We start from the raw sequence: 21,842 nt of genomic DNA, 5'->3' as shown, positions 1-21,842 counted from the left end.
TCTCACTGTTTCCACTGTTTCCCCATATATTTGCCATGAAGTGATGGGACCAGATGCCATGATCTTAGTTTTTTGAATGTTGAGTTTTAAGCCAGCTTTTTCACTCTCTTCTTTCACTTTCATCAAGAGGCTCTTTAGTTCTTCTTCACTTTCTGCCATAAGGGTGGTGTCATCTGCATATCTGAGGTTATTGATATTTCTCCTGGCAATCTTGATTCCAGCTTGTGTTTCATCCAGCCTGGGATTTCTCATGTATACTCTGTATATAAGTTAAATAAGCAGGGTGACAATATACAGCCTTGACGTACTCCTTTCCCAATTTGGAACCAATCCATTGTTCCATGTCCAGTTCTAACTGCTGCTTCTTAACCTGTACACAGATTTCTAAGGAGGCAGGTAAGGTGAACTGGTATTCCCATCTCTTTCAGAATTTTCCAGTTTGTTGTGATCCACACAGTCAAAGGCTTTGGCGTAGTCAATAAAGCAGAAGTAGATATTTTTCTGAAACTGTCTTGCTTTTTCGATGATCCAATGGATGTTGGCTACTTGATCTCTGGTTCCTCTGCCTTTTCTATTTTTTTTTAAAGTTTATTTATTTTAATTGGAGGTTAATTACTTTACATTATTGTATTGGTTTTGCCATACATTGACATGAATCTGCCCCGGGTGTACATGTGTTCCCCATCTTGAACCCCCTCCCACCTCCCTCCCCATCCCATCCCTCTGGTTCATCCCAGTACACCAGCCCCGAGCATCCTGTATCATGCACCAAACTTGGACTGGCGATTCGTCCAGCTTGTACATATGGAAGTTGGTTCTTGGTTCACATACTGTTGAAGCCTGGCTTGGAGAATTTTGAGCATTACTTTGCTAGTGTGTGAGATGAGTGCAATTGTGCGGTAGTTTGAACATTCTTTGGCATTGCCCTTCTTTGGAATCAAAATGAAAACTGACCTTTTCCAGTCCTGTGGCCACTGCTGAGTTTTCCAAATTGGTATTTCATATAATTCAAATTATAAGGTATTTATTCTTTTGTGAATGGCTCGCTTCACTTATCATCATGCTTTAAAAATTCATCCATGCTGTAGCATGTATAGAATTTCATTCCTTTTCTAGGCTGAATAGTATATACCACTTTTTAAGACCACGTTTTGTTTATTTCTCAGTGAACAGTTGGTATGTTTTCTACTTTTGACTATCATGAATATGGCTTCTATGAATATTGGTACACAAATATCTGTTCACACCCCTTGCTTTTATTCTTTTGAGTATATTCCGAGAAGTAGAATCACTGGATATAGTAATTCTATGTTTTATTTCTTGAAAATTGGTCAAACTGTTTTCCATAGCAGCTATTTCTTTTTTTATTCCTGACAGCAATGTAGAAGGTTTCCAAAGTCTTAACATCCTCTACAGCTCCCTAGCACTTGTTTTGTGTTTCATTTGTTTTTACCAGCCATTCTAATAGATGTGAATTGGTATCTCGTTTCGGTTTAGATTCACATTTACTTAATTATTAGTGATATTAAGCATTTTTTAATATGCTTATTTGACCATTTGTATCTCTTCTTTGAAGATATGTCCATTGAAATCCTTCAGTTCAGTTCAGTTCAGTTGCTCAGTTGTGTCCGACTCCTTGCGACCCCATGAATCACAGCACGCCAGGCCTCCCTGTCCATCACCAACTCCCGGAGTTCACTCAAACACATGTCCATCTAGTCGGTGATGCCATCCAGCCATCTCATTCTCTGTCGACCACTTCTCCTCCTGCCCCCAATCCCTCCCAGCATCAGAGTCTCTTTCCAGTGAGTCAACTCGTCGCATGAGGTGGCCAAAGTATTGGAGTTTCAGCTTCAGCATCAGTCCTTCCAATGAACACCCAGGATTGATCTCCTTTAGAATGGACTGGTTGGATCTCCTTGCAGTCCAAGGGACTTTCAAGAGTCTTCTCCAGCACCACAGTTCAAAAGCATCAATTCATCGGCGCTCAGCTTTCTTCACAGTCCAACTCTCACATCCATACATGACCATGGGAAAAACCATAGCCTTGACTAGACAGACCTTTGTTGGCAAAGTAATGTCTCTGCTTTTTAATATACTATCTAGGTTGGTCATAACTTTCCTTCCAAGGAGTAAGCGTCTTTTAATTTCATGGCTGCAATCAGCATCCGCAATGATTTTGGAGCCCCCAAAAATAAAGTCTGACACTGTTTCCACTGTGTCCCCATCTATCTCCCATGAAGTGATGGGACCAGATGCCATGATCTTTGTTTTCTGAATGTTGAGCTTCAAACCAACTTTTTCACTCTCCTCTTTCACTTTCATCAAGAGGCTTTTGAGTTCCTCTTCACTTTCTGCCATAAGGGTGGTGTCATCTGCTTATCTGCAGTTATTGATATTTCTCCCAGCAATCTTGATTCCAGCCTGTGTTTCTTCCAGCCCAGCGTTCCTCATGATGTACTCTACATATAAGTTAAATAAGCAGGGTGACAATATACAACCTTGACGTACTCCTTTTCCTATTTGGAACCAGTCTGTTGTTCCATGTCGTTTTCTAACTGTTGCTTCCTGACCTGCATACAGGTTTCTCAAGAGGCAGGTAAGGTGGTCTGGTATTCCCATCTCTTTCAGAATTTTCCACAGTTTATTGTGGTTCATATAGTCAAAGGCTTTGGCATAGTCAATGAAGCAGAAATAAATCCTTAGGCCATTTTTTTTTATTCCTTCTAGTTAACCTCATTTCTGAAAAGTTTTTCTTTCCTTTAGAATTTTTTCTGTGACTATATCACCTAATCTCTGAGTTTTCCAATTCTGATTATTATTTTTTATCTTGTATTCTTTTCATATTTTGTTAATTTTTAGATTATAATTCTAATCTGTCTTATGCTGATGTCTTTCTGTGTTCATTCCTGATCTGTAGGGATGTTATTCTGCTTCTTAATCTGTTTTTTCCTGTTAGTGTTAAGATCTGATCCTTTCCTTTTTTCTTTCATGCTTGAAATGAGGTTTTTCTTAACTTTCAGAAGTGATGTGACTCAAGATATTTCCTCTGACTTCGCAGTTCTAGAATTTCTGTTGTGTTTATGCAACATTCTTTTAAAAATTTACAGCTTATTTTCTAGAGATTTGTGTTCCCGCATTCCCTTACTTTTATCTGGACCTGCTATTTCCTTTGACTGTTATTCCTGTGCTCTTTACTTTGGATTCTCTTTGCAGAAGTTTTCTCTTTATTGTGAGATGTTGTCCTAGAAGTAAGTTTTGTCTTGTTAGTCTGGGAATTCATGGGACCCAGACTTCTCTGGCTCCTTTAGACTTTACTGCAAACTCCTATATTCATTTATTATTAGAGAGTGTAAGACTCTCCAGTTTCAGCTGAAGTTTCCAACAAATACTTCTTGACTCTCTTAGGGTTCTCAAGTCCATGTGATACACTTGATTTCTTCTGTCCTGCAAAGATGGTACATTGAAGTCTTTTAACTCTCAGTGGTTTCCTCCCTGCCCATTTCTATTTTGCAGTATATGGCAATTTCTTGTCACCTACTAGGAAAGATTATCACCATGGTTTTTGGCTTTGTTCTATTTATTTTTGTTTCTTTTTATAAAATAATTTGAAGAGATTCAAAAACTATGCCACTTCTGTTTCCCAGAATCCCTTCAAACTGCTCTTGATATCCTACCTGCATTTCATGCACTAAACATGTTTCTCCCTCAAGCCACCCCCATCAAAGTAATGACAACACCATCCAGCACCTTACACGAACCTGAGATCTGGCTGCCACTCGTGATGCTATGACCTGCACTCTCACTTCCAATACTGCATCTGTCAAGACCTATTGTCTTTCTAGTTCCAACGTTGGATCCATACTGCCAATGGAGAATATTTGCCATGATTTTTGGCTCCCTGGCCACACCATTCTCACAGCTGGGGAATACCCCATATTATGCATTCATCTTCCAGAGTAGAGGCTAGAGACTCAATTTCCCCAGCCTCTCATGATATACTATGTGGCAATGAGATACACCCATTTGATACTTCACTGTTAAGAGAGCTGTGTGAGAAAGCAAGAATCTACTTTCTGGCAAGGGTGGTAATGAAAACTCTCAGCTTGGGGTGGAATAATTGCATAGCTTTTATTTATTTATTTTAACTACAGGCATACTTCATGTTATTGTTCTTTATTATGCTTCACAGATATTGTGTTTTTGTTTTTGGTTTTCTTTTTTTTTTACAAAATTGAAAGTTTGTGGCAACCCTGCATCGAGCAAGTCTATTAGTGGGATTTTTACAATATTTGCTTGTTTGTGTCTCTGTTTCACATTTTGGTGTCTTCAAAGTACTTAAAATATTATTGTTATACTTGTAGTGGTGTTCTGTGCTCAGTTATCTTTGATATTACTATTGTAATTATTTTAACACCATGCCCACATAATACGAGAAACTTAATTGATAAATGTGTGTATTCTGACTGCTCCACCGACCTGCTGCTTCCTCATCTCTCTCACTGTCCTTGGGAATCCCTATTCCTGGTGACACAATTTCTTGGTGAAATTAGACCAGTTAATAACCCTAAGCTTCTAAGTGTTCAAGTGAAAGGAAGAGTCTTATGTCTCTCACTTTAAATAAAAAACTAGGAATGATTAAGCTTAGTGAGGGAGGACATGTCAAAAGTCAAGATAGACTGAAAACTAGGTTCCTTGTGCCAAAGTTAGCCAAGTTGTGATCACAAAGGAAAAGTCCTTGAAGGAAATTAAAAGTGCTACTCCAGTGAACACATGAATGATAAGAAAGCAAAATGGTTTATTTCTAGTATGGAAAATATTTGAGTGGTCTGGATAGAAGACCAAACCAGCCTTAGCATTCCACTTAAATCAAAGCCTAATCCAGACCATTCATTTATTCTGTGAAGGCTGAGAGAGGTGAGGAAGCTCCTGAAGAACAGTTGAAAGTTAGCAGAGATTGGTTTACGAGGTTTAAGGAAAAAAGCCCTCTCTAACCTAAAAGCACAAGGTGAAGCAAGTGCGATGTATAAGCTGCAACAAATTTCCCAGGAGATCTGACTAAGATAATTAATAAACGTGATGTTACCAAACTGGATCCGTTTGCTAGATGTGCAGCAAACCAGAGGCTGAGACACTGAGGTTCATAACCAAGAAAGAATTTATTTGCAAGGCAGCCAAGCAAGGGGATGGAGAACAAGTCTCAGATCCACCTTGGGGTATTTATAGAATAAGTAGGGTGGTCTCAGGCATGGGGAAAAGAGATTGGAGTCATGGAAAGTGGTGAGGTAATTAGTGTCCTGTGCAGGTGTATCTGGGTTATATGATTCTGCATTTTCAAAATGGAGACACTTAGTATGATCTGAGGGTGGAGTTTTCCAGCTCTTTGAAATCAAAAGACCATTCATTGGGCATCTGAGCAGGCCCAGTTTTAGGGTCATAGTCCCGTTTAGCCACCAGCCAGCTCACCCTGGGCAGGAGCTGACTCCAAATTCCTATAAAGCAACTGAGCTGTATGATGCTAGGACGGTATGCTGTTTAAAAGAGGAAAAGAGGAAGAAAAAAATATTAACGTGAACTTAATCAATGAAGACATTAAAAGCAAAGAGGTTTTAACAAGCTGATCCTTTGTCTGTTCTTTCATAATGCAAGTTCAAGAATTTCTGTTAGCTATCAGCTTCTGTAAACACTATGGGGCACAGTTTCAGTGTCTACATTAAATAAGAGATTTTCTTAGATGAACTAGCCTTCTATTAGAAGAATATGCTTTCTAGGACAAGTCAATGCCTGGTTGACTATCTTGTTAGGGACTAATGCAGCTGGTAACTTTAAGCCAATGCTCATTTACCATTTTGAAAACCCTAGAAACCTTGAATTATGCTTGATCCACTCTTGTACTGTATGAATGGAATGACAAAGCCTGAATGGTAGCACAACTGTTTACAACGTGGTTTGCTGATTAATTAAGCCAAATTGGTGAGCCTTACTGCTCGGAAAAAAAAAAATAAAAGATTTGTTTCAAAATATTACTGCTCACAGACAATGTCCCTGGGCACCTAAGAGCTCTGATGCAGATGTACAATGAGATCCATGTTTTCAGGCCTGTTAACACAGCATCCATTTTGCAACCCATGGATTTTGTAAGACTAGAGCTGCCACTAGATTTCATTGACTATGCCAAAGCCTTTGACTGTGTCGATCACAATAAACTGTGGAACATTCTGAAAGAGATGGGAATCCCAGACCACCTGACCTGCCTCTTGAGAAACCTGTATGCAGGTCAGGAAGCAACAGTTAGAACTGGACATGGAACAACAGACTGGTTCCAAATAGGAAAAGGTATACGTCAAGGCTGTATATTGTCACCTTGCTTATTTAACTTATATGCAGAGTACATCATGAGGAACGCTGGGCTGGAAGAAGCACAAGCTGGAATCAAGATTGCTGGGAGAAATATCAATAACTGCAGATAAGCAGATGACACCACCCTTATGGCAGAAAGTGAAGAGGAACTCAAAAGCCTCTTGATGAAAGTGAAAGAGGAGAGTGAAAAAGTTGGTTTGAAGCTCAACATTCAGAAAACAAAGATCATGGCATCTGGTCCCATCACTTCATGGGAAATAGATGGAAAAACAGTGGAAACAGTGTCAGACTTTATTTTTGGGGGCTCCAAAATCACTGCAGATGCTGATTGCAGCCATGAAATTAAAAGACGCTTGCTCCTTGGAAGGAAAGTTATGACCAACCTTGATAGTATATTAAAAAGCAGAGACATTACTTTGCCAACCAAGGTCCGTCTAGTCAAGGCAATGGTTTTTCCCGTGGTCATGTATGGATGTGAGAGTTGGACTGTGAAGAAAGCTGATCACCAAAGAATCGATGCTTTTGAACTGTGGTGTTGGAGAAGACTCTTGAGAGTCCCTTATACTGCAAGGAGATCCAACCAGTCCATTCTAAAGGAGATCAATCCTGGATGTTCATTGGAAGGACTGGTGCTAAAGCTGAAACTGCAATACTTTGGCCACCTCATGCGACGAGTTGACTCACTGGAAAAGACTCTGATGCTGGGAAAGGTTGGGGGCGGGAGGAGAAGGGGACGACGGAGAATGAGATGGCTGGATGGCATCACCGACTCTGTGGACATGAGTTTGAGTGAACTCCGGGAGTTGGTGATGGACAGGGAGGCCTGGCGTGCTGTGATTCATGGGGTCGCGGGGAGTCGGACACGACTGAGCGACTGAACTGAACTGAACTGAACTGAGAGCTGCCACAGTGATTCCTCTGGTGGGTCTGGGCAAAGAAAATTGAAAATCTGGAAAGGATTCACCATTCTAGATGCCATGAAGAACATTTGTGATTCATGGAAAAGGGTCAAGATACCAACATTAGCAGGAGTTTGGAAGAAGTTGATTTTAATCCTTTTCAATGACTTTGAGGGGTTTTAAGCATTGGTGGAGGAAGCAACTGCAGATGTGGTGGAAACTGCAAGAAAACTTGAATGGAGCCTGAATGTGTATCTGAATCACTGACAAAACTAACAGGTGGTGAGTTGCTTCTTACGAATAAGCACAGAAAGTGGTTTCTCGAGATGGACTTTACTACTGGTAAAGATGCTGTGAAGGTTGTTAAATATTCAGTTGCTCAGTCACATCCTAATCTTTGGGACTCCATGGACTGCAGCACGCCAGACTTCCCTGTCCTTCACTATCTCCCAGAGTTTGCTCAAACTCATGTCCATTGAGTCAATGATGCCATCCAACCACCTCATCCTCTGTGCCCACTTCTCCTCCTGCCCTCAATCTTCCCGGCATCCGGGTCTTTTTCAGTGAGCTGGCTGTTCCCATGAGCTGGCCAGAGTATTGGAGCTTTAGCTAGAGCATCAGTCTTCCAATGAACATTCAGAGTTGATTTCCTTCAGGATTGATTGGTTTGATCTCCTTGCAGTCCAAGGGACTCTTGAGAGTCTACTCTAGCAGCACAGTTAGAAGCATCAATTCTTCAACCTTCTTTATGGTCCCACTCTCACATACATGCGTGACTACTGGAGAAACCATAACTTTGACTATATAGACCTTTGTCAGCAAAGTGATGTCTCTGCTTTTTAATACACTGTGTAGGTTTGTCATAGCTTTTCTTCCAAGGAGCAAGAGTCTGTCAATTTAAAGGCTGCAATCACCATCCCCAGTGATTTTGGAGCCTGGGAAAATTAAGTCTATCACTGTTTCCATTGTTTCCCCATCTATTTGCCATGTAATGATGGGACCAGATGCCATGATCTTTGTTTTTGAATGTTGAGTTTTAAGACAGCTTTTTCATTCTCCTCTTTCACTTTCATCAAAAGATTTTAGTTCCTCTTCACTTTTTGCCATAAGAGTGGTGTCATCTACATATCTGAGGTTACTGATATTTCTCCCAGCAATCTTGTTTCCACCTTATGATTCATCTAGCCCAGCATTTTGCATGATGTACTCTGCGTATAAGTTCAATAAGCAGGATGACAATCTACAGCCTTGACGTAGCCCTTTCCCAATTTGGAACAGGCCATTGTTCAATGTCTGGTTCTAACTGTTACCTCTTGACCTGCATAGATTTCTCAGGAGGCAGGTAAGAAAGGTAAGGTAAGATGACATTCCCATCTCTTTCAGAATTTTCCACAGTTTGTTGTGATCCACACAGTCAACGGCTTTAGCATAGTCAATGAAGCAGATGTTTTTCTGGAATTCTCTCGCTTTTTCTATGATCCAACAGATGTTGGCGATTTGATCTCTGGTTCCTCTGACTTTTCCAAATCCAGCTTATATATCTGGAATTTCTCAGTTCAGGTACTGTTGAAGCCTAGCTTGAAGGATTTTGAGGATCACTTGTTAGCATGTGAAATGAGTGCAATTATGTAGTAGTTTGAACATTCTTTGGCATTGCCCTTCTTTGGAATTGGAATGAAAACTGACCTTTTCCAGTCCTGTGGCCACTGCTGAGTTTTCTAGATTTGCTGGCATATTGAGTGAAGCACTTTCACAGCATCATCTCTTAGTATTTGAAATAGCTCAGCTGGAATTCCATCACCTCCACTAGCTTTGTTCATAGTGATGCTTCCTAAGGTCTACTGATTTTACACTCCAGGATTTCTGGCCCTAGGTGAGTGACTACACCATTGTGGTTATCTGGGTCATTAAGACCTTTTTTGTATAGTTCTTCTGTGTATTCTTGCTGCTGCTTCTTAATATCTTCTGCTTCTGTTAGATCCATACCATTTCTGTCCTTTATTCTGCCCATCTTTGCATGAAATGTTCACCTGGTATCTCTAATTTTCTTGAAGAGATCTCTCTCCCTTCCCATTCTATTGTTTTCCTCTATTTCTTTGCATTGTTCACTTAAGAGCACAAAGGATTTAGAATATTACATAAACTTAGTTAATGCAGCACTAGCAGGGTTTGAGCAGATTGGCTTCCACTTTGAAAGAAGTTCTTCTATGAGTAAAATGGTATCAAACAGCATTGCATGATACAGAGAAATCCTTTGTGAAAGGGAGAGTTCAGTAATGCAGCAAACTTCATTGTCATTTTAAGAAATTGCTACAACAACCCCAACCTTTAGCAACCACCACCCTGATCAGTCATCAGCCATCAACATCAAGGCAAGAGCCTCTACTACAAAAAGATTATGACTCATCAAAGGCTCAGAGGATGATTAGGATTTTTCAGCAATGAATTATTTTCCAAGTAAGGTAAAACATTTTTGAACATGATGATTTTATACACTTAATGGACTACTGCAGTATAATATAAACATAATTTTCATATACACTAGGAAGCCAAAAATTTTGTGTGACTTGCTTTACTGCAATAGTTCCTTTATTGTGGTGCCCTGGAACCAAGCCCACAATATCTCTGAGGCATGCCTGTGGGTTATTATTTTCCAGCTAACTCTGCCAGCTTGTCTTTGGCATCATTGTTATCTCCTCCTCATCTTCCTTCTTTGCCCCTCCACCTCTCCTCCCCTTTCTTTTAAAAACTGAATCGTAATTGACATATAATTAACTTCAGGTGTACAAAATAATGTTTTCATAGTTGTATATATTATTAAATGATCACCACAATAAGTCTAATTAACACCATTACTATACTTATAGTATAGCTGTCAGGACAGGTGATGCAAACGTATGTACATGGAACTAGTAGAGCTGCAGCAGGTCTGCAGGGAAGCAGTCTCCTTGTGAGGGTTGAGCATCGTCTCTGGCCCTCCCAGAAATTCTAGGAACTTACCAACACCCTTTAATATTGGATTGGCCAAAAAAATTCATTTGAGTTGTTACACAAGAAATTATAGAAATCCAAAAGTAATGAACTTTCTGGTCAACGCAGTAAACTTCTTTCCTATCCAACTAGCTTAAGTGGGCTTTGTTTGCTACTGTGGATGCTCTCATACATTGTTCTTTTTTCAATGCACCAACCACAAAAGTTCCTCTTTTTTCAGTCTCATGCCCTCTTTAGAAAAGTAGATAATCCCTCCATCCCCGTAATCTGGCCTCTTAATTATCATTTTCTTTTTCTCCAAAAAGTAGAATGAAGAGAATATTTATATGTTAATTTTTTTTTGCATGTCACATTAATTGCTAAGTGCTATTTTCCACAGCAGTATTTTTGACTCTATGAAAGGGCCTACTGAAAATTACTTTTTCTCTTCTTAAATAGTTCAGCCCATTTTCCCATATCCAAAGTCCTATGTGGTATTTTTCGGAGAAGGCAATGGCAACCCACTCCAGTACTCTTGCCTGGAAAATCCCATGGACAGAGGAGCCTGGTAGGCTGCAGTCCATGGGGTCGCTAAGAGTTGGACACGACTGAGCGACTTCACTTTCACTTTTCACTTTCATGCATTGGAGAAGGAAATGGCAACCCACTCCAGTGTTCTTGCCTGGAGAATCCCAGGGACGGGGGAGCCCGGTGGGCTGCCGTCTATGGGGTCGCACAGAGTCAGACATGACTGAAGCGACTTAGCAGCAGCAGCATGTGGTATTTTTATTTTTAAAAAGCATGAAGACGGTGAGGCTTCCTACAACTGGAATATATTTAGTTATTTCTTTATGGAGACTGCATTTTCTTGGGTTTTATTTTGCCCCCATTAAAATAGCTACATCATCTCTTTAGCTGTGCTTGATTTTAAGCATAGGACACAGAGATAAAATATGAAATCATTTTGAAGACAAAAGACATTTGTGAGGAAATCTGGAATAATTGAAAGTCTTTTTAGACCAAGACTGCCTAGAGAAGTTTGGAGGGAAAATCTAGGATACAGACTTTTAAGGATCTCAGTCAAATCCCAGAAATGATTAAGTTTGATCTAAGGAGAAAAAAAAAATCTGAAAATTCTACTCTTTCTGGCATCTGATTAATTTGTTTTGGAAAAATGGTTGTATATTGGCTGATACATCTGAGGATAAACACTTAATAGATTATTTGCAAGTACTGGAGAGGTCCTGGGGGAAAGCTTTTCAGGAATTTAGATATTGAACATTCTGAAACATTGAGTGAGTCTCAAACATTTCACTTTGAGACTCAGCGTGGGACTGGATTATAATAATAGAATTCACAAACTCCATGACCACTTGTAGAATCAAGTCTCAATCATTAGGGAGGAATGTGGCATCAAATCTGTCCTGTTCATATTTTTTAAATCTCTAGAAAGATGATTTCCCCTTTCTACAGCAATTCCTCTTTTATTCTGACAAGTGATTGTGTTCTTTTTCTTTCCTGCCTCCCAGGGTATTTGAGTCTATTTTTTATACTGCTTAACTTGACTTGTTTATTGAAATTATTTAAATATATGTTCCTAATGTCACTGTAGGCCTTACTAATATTACCAAGTATCTTTTTTTTGTCCCTCAATTTATTTTATGAATGGAAATGTAATTGCAGGGAAAGAGTAGTTGCATTATTTTCCTTCTACTTAGCACATTTTCCCAGACATGTCAATATTACTTAGCACCACATATGCTTTAAATTCCTAATATTTATAAACAATTTCAAAAACAATTTGCTTGCATTTCTTTAGACATTTTATAAATATTGTATTAATTTGAAATACTCACTTCCACATATATTTTTTTAAAATGCTGGGGTGGGGGGACGTCCTGTTACTATTGAAATGTTATAAGCTTAGTTTAGGAAGATTATTAGAGGTAATATTTATTTTTAAACTTACTAAAATGAAGTAACACTTTACTTGGAAGTAAAAATAATTGACTCGCTAAAGAAAATCCAGTACAGTGCAACATCAAGTTGTCCATGTGGATGAGGACCCTATTACCTGGAAAGAAAAGATCCAGATAATGTGTGGAGAATATTTTTTCATCCATATTTCACATCAATATAACATAGTTATAAATTGCCTTAAAAGACTAGCGGAAGAATCTAAACTTCTTTATTTTTATGTTTCTAGACAATTTGCTATTTTAGCCTACTTTTTTAGTCCAAATCTATGGTTTAATTCAATAAATATTTATTGAAATTATGGCATAAGATAAAATAGTCTCTGTAACCATTAAAAAAAATGAGAATTATGGTGATGGTTGCATAATTCTATGAATATTCTAAAAATAATTGAATTATATAATTTAAGTGAGTGAATTACATAATGTTTGAATTATATCTCAGTAAAAATCACTGCGGATGCTGATTGCAGCCATGAAATTAAAAGATGCTTACTCCTTGGAAGGACCAACGTGGATAGTATATTAAAAAGCAGAGACATTACTTTGCCAACAAAGGTCCGTCTAGTCAAGGCTATGGTTTTTCCAGTGGTCATGTATGGATGTGAGAGTTGGACTGTGAAGAAAGCTGATCGCCGAAGAATTGATGCTTTTGAACTGTGGTGCTGGAGAAGACTCTTGAGAGTCCCTTGGACTGCAAGGACATCCAACCAGTCCATTCTAAAGATCAATCCTGGATGTTCATTGGAAGGACTGATGCTGAAGCTGAAACTCCAACACTATGGCCACCTCGTGCAACGAGTTGACTCACTGGAAAAGAGTCTGATGCTGGGAGGGATTGGGGGCCGGAGGAGAAGGGGACGACAGAGAATGAGATGGCTGGATGGCATCACCGACTAGATGGACATGTGTTTGAGTGAACTCCGGGAGTTGGTGATGGACAGGGAGGCCTGGCGTGCTGTGATTCATGGGGTCGCAAAGAGTCGGATACGACTGAGCGACTGAACTGAACTGAACTGATGTATCAAATGCTGGGGAATCCAGGAGTTCTAGAACCTGCACAAACCATCTGCTGTGGCAGGCAGCATCTAGTCAGGCTTCAAGGTGAATAGGGATCAGTCAGTAAATGTTTGTTGTCTCAATAAATGGATGGATGGATGGGCGAACTATATGACTTTGTTTTTGTATGGGATACTCAACCTAGAAATATTTATCTATATCTTCTCTGGATAAGGATAAATATACATGGTAGAGAGACAAAGCTTAAAATCTCTTCTGTTCCTAACACACTCTCAGAATTTGAGGAGATAAAACACCTACAGTAAAAGCAGTAGACACGAGAGAACCTCAGAGCAAGACACATCTCAGCAGTTTCACTGTTAGTCATCCAACTCCTTAGCTTCTTGGGACATTGGAACAACTCATGTCTTCTCCATTCCTTCTCTAACCTCCTTTTCCATCTTATACACAGAAATAAAAAAAAGCTCAGAAATGAAAGGAAGGGAAGAGGTAAACCAGCTGGGATGGATCCTAAGGTTTATGTCAAGGAGGAAAGGGAGTTTTATAGCAGACTTACTGCTTGGCATACAAGTTAAAACATGAAATTGGGGTGCCAATATTGAGGACTTCTGTGGAGACTATGACCAAGGTCACCCTCAGAAAACCTCTGTGGAGAAATTGAAAATCCCCTAGTCCTGGAGAATTCCAAGGACAGAGGAGCCTCACGGGCTGCAGTTCATAGGGTCGTGTAGAGTTGGTCATGACTAAAGTGACTTAGCATTGCATGCACACAGATAGTAAGCATTTCACCCTTGCCACTCAGTTCTGTTGTAGTACAAAAGGATCCAGAGACAATATGTAAACAATGGGCCTGTCTGGGTTCCAATAAAATTTGACAAAAACAGGAGAGGCAATTTTGGCTTCCAGACTGTAGTTTGCTGACCACTGATCCAGAGCAGCCCCACATTTTGTGTTTGTATTCATCTACTTCTGTGATGTGGGCTTCCTCTTTGCTTTCTCTCTGTCTTAAGGACTTCCCTAATTTCTTATGACCCTAATATCACATTTTAAAATGGTGCTTTTAGGAAATGGGGATGTTAGGAGGTGATTAGGTCATGAAGGTAGAGCCCAAATGAATGGTATTCGTGCCCTTGTAAAAGGGGCCCCAGAGAATTCCTTTGTCCCTTTTGCCATGTGATCCTTTTGTACTACAACAAAACTGAGTAGTTTCAACAGAGATCTTATGACTGGCAAAGGTAAAACACTTATTATCTGTGTGCGTGCAATGCTAAGTCACTTCAGTCGTGTCCAACACTATGCTACCCTATGAACCACAGCCTGTCAGGCTCCTCTGTCCTTGGAATTCTCCAGACAAGAATGTTGGAGTGGGCTGCCGTGCTCTCATCCTGGGGATCTTCTCAATCCAGAGATCGAAACTGCATCTCTTAATGTCTCTTGCAATGGCATGCAGGTTCTTTACCACTAACGCCACCTGGGAAGCCCACTTGCTATCTAGCCCTTTATAAAAAAGTTTGCTGACCCCTGTTCCAGAGGCCCAGGGTGAGACTACGTAGAGCAAACCATGTGAAACTGAAGCCTGGGCCTTTAGTCTGTACAAAGTGAAGGAGGTGAAATGTAGACTCCCCACAAATGGGACACTTGAAATGACTTTACTCTCTGAAAAAGACCTGACCGAGAGAAAACCCGACTCTGCAAAAGACACAGATGAGGAAAGCTGGCAATTCTTAAATCACACGATTATGACACATTTGAGATAGAGGTAGAGCAGAGCCCAAATGAATGGTATTAGTGCCCTTGTAAAAGAGACCCCAGAGAGTTCCTTTGTCCCTTTTGCCATATGAAGTTTCAGTGAGAAGAAGGCCATCTATGAACCAGGAAATGATTTTTCACCAGACATCAAGTATGCTGGCACAAAACTTGATCTTTTCAGCCTCCAAACTGAGAGAAATACCCTTCTGTTGCTTATAAGTCACCCAGTTTATGGTCTGTTTGTTATAGAGGCCAAATGGACTAAGACATTCGGATAAAGGATGTTTTAGTACAAACTTCAGCTTTGTCTCTTATTATATCTGTGACCTGGAGCAAGACACTTAACCTCTCTGTGCCCCAGTTTTTTCACCTATAAAATGATAATAATGCCTCATAACACAATATAACAGTCTTGTTGTGAGGATTAAATGAATTAATATTTGCCAAGCATTTAGAAAAGTGGTCAGTGCCATGCTATTATTATTATCATCAACAACATCATTTGAAACAGTCTTGACTTTTTTCATTTTTCATTTCTGTGTTTCAATTATGTCTATTATAGCTTTAATAATATTAAAGATATTCTCCTTGGCAGTCACTTTCTATATCTCATCTAGTAACTCAAATTCTTGAACATAATTTTCCTGTATTTTATGACCATTGACTTGGCTTCACACAAAAATTTTTACTTATTGTGTGACTTTTTATCATGAGCTCATATTCAATGAGGCTGAATATTTTGTGAGAATCCCCTGCCACCTACCTGGGTCTAAGTTCTCCCACATTGATTTGCATTTACTAATGCCAGGGACATCTCTGTTCCATAACCTAATTTTCTGTTTATATTTTGAAATAGGGTTTCCTTGAATGCAATATAAATTTAAACTCCAAGCCTGAGTAAGGATCAAGAATGAATTTTGGATCTCAGGGAATTACATGTTTTTCCCCACTGATTGCCTAGACAGAGACAGACTATATTGACTAGGATCTCCTGTTCAGGTTGACAGTTTTTTTTCTCTTGAGGCTTAGTCCCAACCCCTCACTCAAAATGTGTCTACATGAACTTTAAGCCCAAGCCTCCAGGTTATTAGGTATCTGCTTAGGTCACTACCCTGGCTTTAAGTTTCTTCCTTTTTATTAGCATGTTTTGATTCTCTTCCAGAAAAGTTTCATGCAACTTTTGTAGGTATTTCCAGTTCTTGAGGATATGCAAGCTCTTCATCTCTTAGAAGCCCCAGTAGACTTGCTTTTTCTCACAACATTATTTCACAGTGGTCTCCCTTCCTTCTCAATATTTCATTTTCCATCTTATTATCTTCCCCCATTTCATATCAGTTTCTTTCCTTCCCCCTAGCATATTTCAATCCTAGAGATTCTCATATGTGTTATGACAACCTGAAAAGATAAATAACCTTATTAAATGGTCTTCTACTGTCATTGAGACACCAAAACATTTGAACCAAAGGGAATGCATATTGGGTTGATGCAGACAGTTTTCATCTTAAAATCACTGGCTTTCATCTGGTAGGAATATATCCTGATGTTACTCTTCTCGTCTCTCTTCTGAGTATTTTAGATTTCATCATTCTTTCTGACAGTTATTGATGTGTTAGTATTCTCCCACTCCATTCCTGACTCTGATAAACTGTGCTTTGAGAAATAAACTTGGTTGATTACACTATTTTGAGGAAGAATGCCCTAACTGGCTGATCCGAAGATTCAGGCCTCCTTAGCAGATATATTCCTATATTGAAGATGAGAACATTAAACAAAATAGTCTGTCTACTGGTAACCATCACCATACCTAGTCCCAGCCCTGATTTCTCACTCACCAAGCAAGCTTCTCAGAGCCACATGACTCCTCCTGTAGATCAGAGAAGCCCATATATACTGATAGGTTGTCAACCAGCAGACAATATAGTATGAACTTTCATTCCAAAAATTAGTAAGTTAGAATTTGTTGTTATCAAAACCACAATACAGACCTCAATGAGCTTTTACTTTTTTATTATAGTAAAATGTATCTACTATAACATTTACCATTTTAACCTTTTTTGAGCATTGAAATCAGTGGCATTAGGTGCATGCACATTGTTGTGCAAATATCACCACTATTTTATCCATCTCCAGAACTTATTTTACCACCCCAAACTGAAACTCTGTACCCAGTAGAGGGTTTCCCTCAGTCTCTCGTAACCGTCTTTGCATTTGACTGCTCTCGGTACGATGCTTGTCCTTTCATGTCTGCCTTATATCACTTAGCGTCATGTCCTCAAGGTTCATTCATGTTGAAGCATGTGACAGGATTTCATTGAACCTTTACTTTTTTTTTTTTAATTGGAGGATAATTGCTTTACAATGCTGTGTTAGTTTCTGCTGTACAACAGCACGAATAAGGTGCTAGAAAAGACTCTTGTGAGTCCTTTGGACTGCAAGGAGATCCAACCAGTCCATCCTAAAGGAGACCAGTCCTGGATGTTCATTGGAAGGACTGATGCTGAGGCTGAAACTCCAATACTTTGGCCACCTCATGCAATGAGTTGACTCACTGGAAAAAGACTGATGCTGGGAGGGATTGGGGGCTGGAGGAGAAGGGGACGACAGAGAATGAGATGGCTGGATGGCATCACCGACTCAATGGACATGAGTTTGAGTGAACTCCGGGAGTTGGTGATGGACAGGGAGGCCTGGTGTGCTGTGATTCATGGGGTCGCAAAGAGTCGGACACGACTGAGCGACTGAACTGAACTGAGCTGATATAAATATTCCCTCCCTGTTGAGCCTCCCTCCCACCATCCCCCCCTCCCCACCACTCTAGGTCCTTCCAGAGCACCGGCTTCCTACTAGCTTTCGATTTCATACATGATGGTGTATATATGTCAATGCTACTCTCTCACTTCATCCCACCCTCTCCTTCCCCACTGTGCCCTTCAAGTCTGTTCTCTGTGTCTGTGTCTCTGTTCCTACATTCACCTGTTTACAGGGCCGAAATAGAGATGCAGACTGATGAGCCTACTTTTATTTTCTAATTTCATTTATTCATTTTTGTTTGGTTTACTCTTAAAATCTTTTTAAAAATTTATACAGTTTTTAAACGTTTCTTTCCATTTACATTTATTACAAAGTACTGGCTATATTCCCCAGCTTGTGCAGTACATCCTTGAGCCTGTCTTTCACTCAATAGTTTACACCTCCCATTGCCCCACCCTTGGATGCACACACACCCCCACCCCTCCGTAGCCACTAGTTTGCTTTCTCTATCCGTGAGTCAAGTCTTTACTTTACATACATCTTTTGAGGGAAAGAAGATTTTTTATTAGCCACAAGGCCATAAGAAGTTTTATCTAAATGGATACTGAGATCACCGCTGACATCTCTCACTCATCAGCCCCTTAAATGCCATTCTCTCCCACAGCTACTGCTCTGGCTCTGTCACGTTTGAACTTTCCTTAGCCTTTTAGCAAGAGAACGATTTTGGAAACACATCATTTTCACATGAGAAGGAAATTTTTATTCTGAAATATGTATGCTATTTAACTTATTAGGTGAAAATTTGAAGGCACTGACCTTCACAAGTAGGGAAGCTGCCTAGTTTAACAAAAAAATAATGTCTTTGGCAGTCCTAACTTATCTTTAAAGAGCTTCCCAGGGGCCTCAGTGGGTAAAGAATCTGCCTGAAATACAGGAGATGCAAGAGACGTGGGTTTAATCCCTGGGTGGGAAAGATCCCCTGAGTAGGAAATGGCAACCCACTCCAGTATTCTTGCCTGGAACATTCCATGGACAGAGGAACCTGGAGGACCATCTTTACAGAGGAGCTTATCTTTACTCCATCTCCGCCCATCCCGCAATGCTGGAATGTTGTGGGAGGGAATTAGTCACATCTTGGTCACCTCCACCTGGTGCAGTTTTCTGTTATTTTTAATTATCTCAACTTTACTTCTCCTTCTTCTTATCCTGACAGACTACCAATCAGTTCTGTTCTACGTGCTTCAGTCACTTCTCTTTGCCTGGGAATAAGATCCAATCTCCTTACCCCGAGTTCTGGGGTCCCACATAATAGAACCCCAAGCTACCTTTCCAGATCCAGCCAAAACAGGATTCCTCACTATTCTTATATATGTCCTGTATTTTCCTCCTTTGCTTTATTTCATGTTTTTTTCCTCTGATGACAACACCCTCCTTAGAGTCCTTTCAGAATTATGACCCTTAAATAAAGCTCATTTCAAATATCTACCTTGTCCAAGAAACCCTTTCAAATTTTTCCACCTCTATACCATCATTTTCCTGATAACTCCTTGTGTGCATGATAAGTTGCTTCTGTTATGTTGGACTTTGTGCGACCCTATGCACTGCAGCCTGCCAGGCTCCTCTGTCCATGGAATTCTCCAGGCAGAAACACTGGAGTGGGGTGCTGTGCCCTCCTCCAGGGAATCTTCCTGACCCAGGGATTGAACCTGCATCTCTTATGTTTACCTGCAATGGCAGGTAGATTCTTCACCACTAGCACCACCTGGGAAGCCCAATAACTCCTTCAGTTCAGTTTAGTTCAGTCACTCAGTCGTGTCCGACTCTCCGCAACCCCATGAATCACAGCACGCCAGGCCTCCCTGTCCATCACCAACTCCTGGAGTTCACTCAAACTCACCTCCATCGAGTTGGTGATGCCATACAGCCATCTCATTCTCTGTTGTCCCCTTCTCCTCCTGCCCCCAATCCCTCCCAGCATCAGACTCTTTTCCAGTGAGTCAACTCTTTGCATGAGGTGGCCAAAGTACTGGAGCTTCAACTTTAGCATCAGTCCTTCCAATGAACACTCAGGACTGATCTCCTTTAGAATGGACTGGTTGGATCTCCTTGCAGTCCAAGGGACTCTCAAGAGTCTTCTCCAGCACCACAGTTCAAAAGCTTCAATTCTTTGGCAATCAGCTTTCTTCACAGTCCTTAGAACACTCTTATTTCCACCTCTCTTTTCAAGTCTATCCAATTATCTCTGAATTGTAGTTATCCACACCTTTGTTTTAGTGCCTCAAACTTAGTAGAATGTCTGTCCATTGTCTAAAGGAGGTGACTGTGTCTTCCTCTCCCACAACACCTAGAACTGTGATTTGTGCATAGTTCAGTTCAGTTCATTAGGTCCTTTATATTTGTTCTATCATTTGCATGCTAGCCAATGGCATTACAACTTTAAATCAGTCATGGAACCAGCTCCAGAACAGGTGCGATCTCTGGAGTCCAAGGAGAAGAAAGGAGAGGACAGGACCAGGCAGTGTAGGAGACAGATCTGGCGAGTGGGATTGGTGACCACTGCTGATTATTTACCCAGAGTAAGTGGGACACGGGTAACGTTTATTTGCCACATCATTGGTTTTTGTTGGTTACAATGTTAGGAGAAAATACAAATGCAAATGTCCGTAAACTCAGATGAAAAAGTAAACTCATATGAAAGTGAAAAGAAGAAACCAGATTTTTAAAGATCTGTACTTCCTTTTCTAACAGGGGAGGGGCCAAAATCAGATTACTCAAATGATTTCTGTAACTCTGGAATGCACCCAGTGCTTCACAATGTTAATGACTAAGCTGCTGTAGAGAGTAATGGATTTTCTAAGAAACTTTGGAAATTTAGAAAATAAATGGACATGATCTTAAATGACAACCTTTTGGAGGGTAATTTTTGACTAATCCTGTACAAACTAGATGATACTGGTTTCTAGATTGCTTGCCTGATGATTTTTTAAACTATACCTACAAAAATAATGTTTAAATAACATTTAAAATTTCAGGGGGAAAAGTGATTTAATGGTGAGCTTTTGTTCTCAAGTGAAAATTGCTCAGTTTTTAGAAAAATAAATGTTAAGCTGATTCTGTATTGGATAACACCTCTTTGGAAGGATTAAAAAAGCAAATAAGAAATGAGGAAAACCCTTAAGAAGTAAATAATGAAGCAGGTTGCAAATTATAAGTATCTTCAGTTATTTATCTTAGGAGATATTGGATGGTAGACCCACTGGCCAAAACTTTAGGATTATTAAGAGACAGAAAAAGTCCAGGTGGACTGATGAATGAAATGGTTGTATAGTTTATTTTTTAAAGGGTTAAAGAGAGATCCTAATAACTAAGGATTGAGTTTCCTTAAGTTTTAATCCTGAGATGAAGATTGTAGATCAAATCCCCAAAAAAAACCTCCTCGTGGTATAGACATCTAGAGGCACACAGGATCCTGGAGAGGAACAGTGTGGCTTTATGAAGCTCAGTATGTCAGACAATTTTAATTTCCTTCCATGACAGGATGACGAAACATGTAGCTTGGAGGCAAGCAATAGAAGCCATTTATCTGTCTTTTACTCAAGCTTTCAGTTCTATCATACATGGGATGCCCAGCAGCCAGCTAAGAAAATGTAAGTTGAACATTCTGTTTTTCAAGCTACAAGTCCTGGAGAGTTCCAGAATTTTAAATACAAATATACAGTCTTGAATAGAAGCTTATATCTTTTTTAAAGTACTTTACCATTTAAGAAGAAAAAGACTAACTTCTGTTTTGCAGGAAGAAAAATCATTATACTAGAACTGCATATAGAATGACTTTAGCTTCTTACATTTTTCCAAATGGTTCTGGGTCCCCAGATGTATCTTGGAGGCTGTATTAATGGGCCCCAGCAGGAACCAGATGGCACAATTAAACTAGGAAACTGAGAGAATTTACTAAACTATTTACAAAAGGGTAAGCAGGATTTAGGGAACAACAAAGGTGGTGTAGCCGGAACAGCTGTTACCAGCACTGAAGTGAGGTGGCTGCAGGGGAGCGATAACCAGAACATCAAGGACAGCACTAGAATTAGGGTCACCCAGAAGAACTGTGGCCTGTGGC

The 21,842-nt window shown here is 40.0% G+C and overlaps 1 protein-coding gene across 1 annotated transcript in view; it reads left to right on the top strand.

Moving 5' to 3' along the window:
* The window catches only part of CCDC148 (coiled-coil domain containing 148), a 269,382-nt gene that overhangs the window by 238,401 nt on the left and 9,139 nt on the right, over window positions 1-21,842 (top strand). Inside the window, exon 15 of the mRNA XM_088842480.1 lies at window positions 21,263-21,372. Within this exon, the coding sequence (XP_088698606.1) occupies window positions 21,263-21,372 (110 nt within the window). The remainder of the gene's footprint in view (window positions 1-21,262; window positions 21,373-21,842) is intronic.

This window comes from Moschus berezovskii, chromosome 2 (assembly GCF_049115385.1).
Source record: "Moschus berezovskii isolate FMDL1 chromosome 2, NW_MosBer_1.0, whole genome shotgun sequence".
NCBI lineage: Eukaryota > Metazoa > Chordata > Mammalia > Artiodactyla > Moschidae > Moschus > Moschus berezovskii.
Note: the sequence above shows the minus strand (reverse complement) of the source record. Positions and strands in the feature narration are given on the sequence as shown.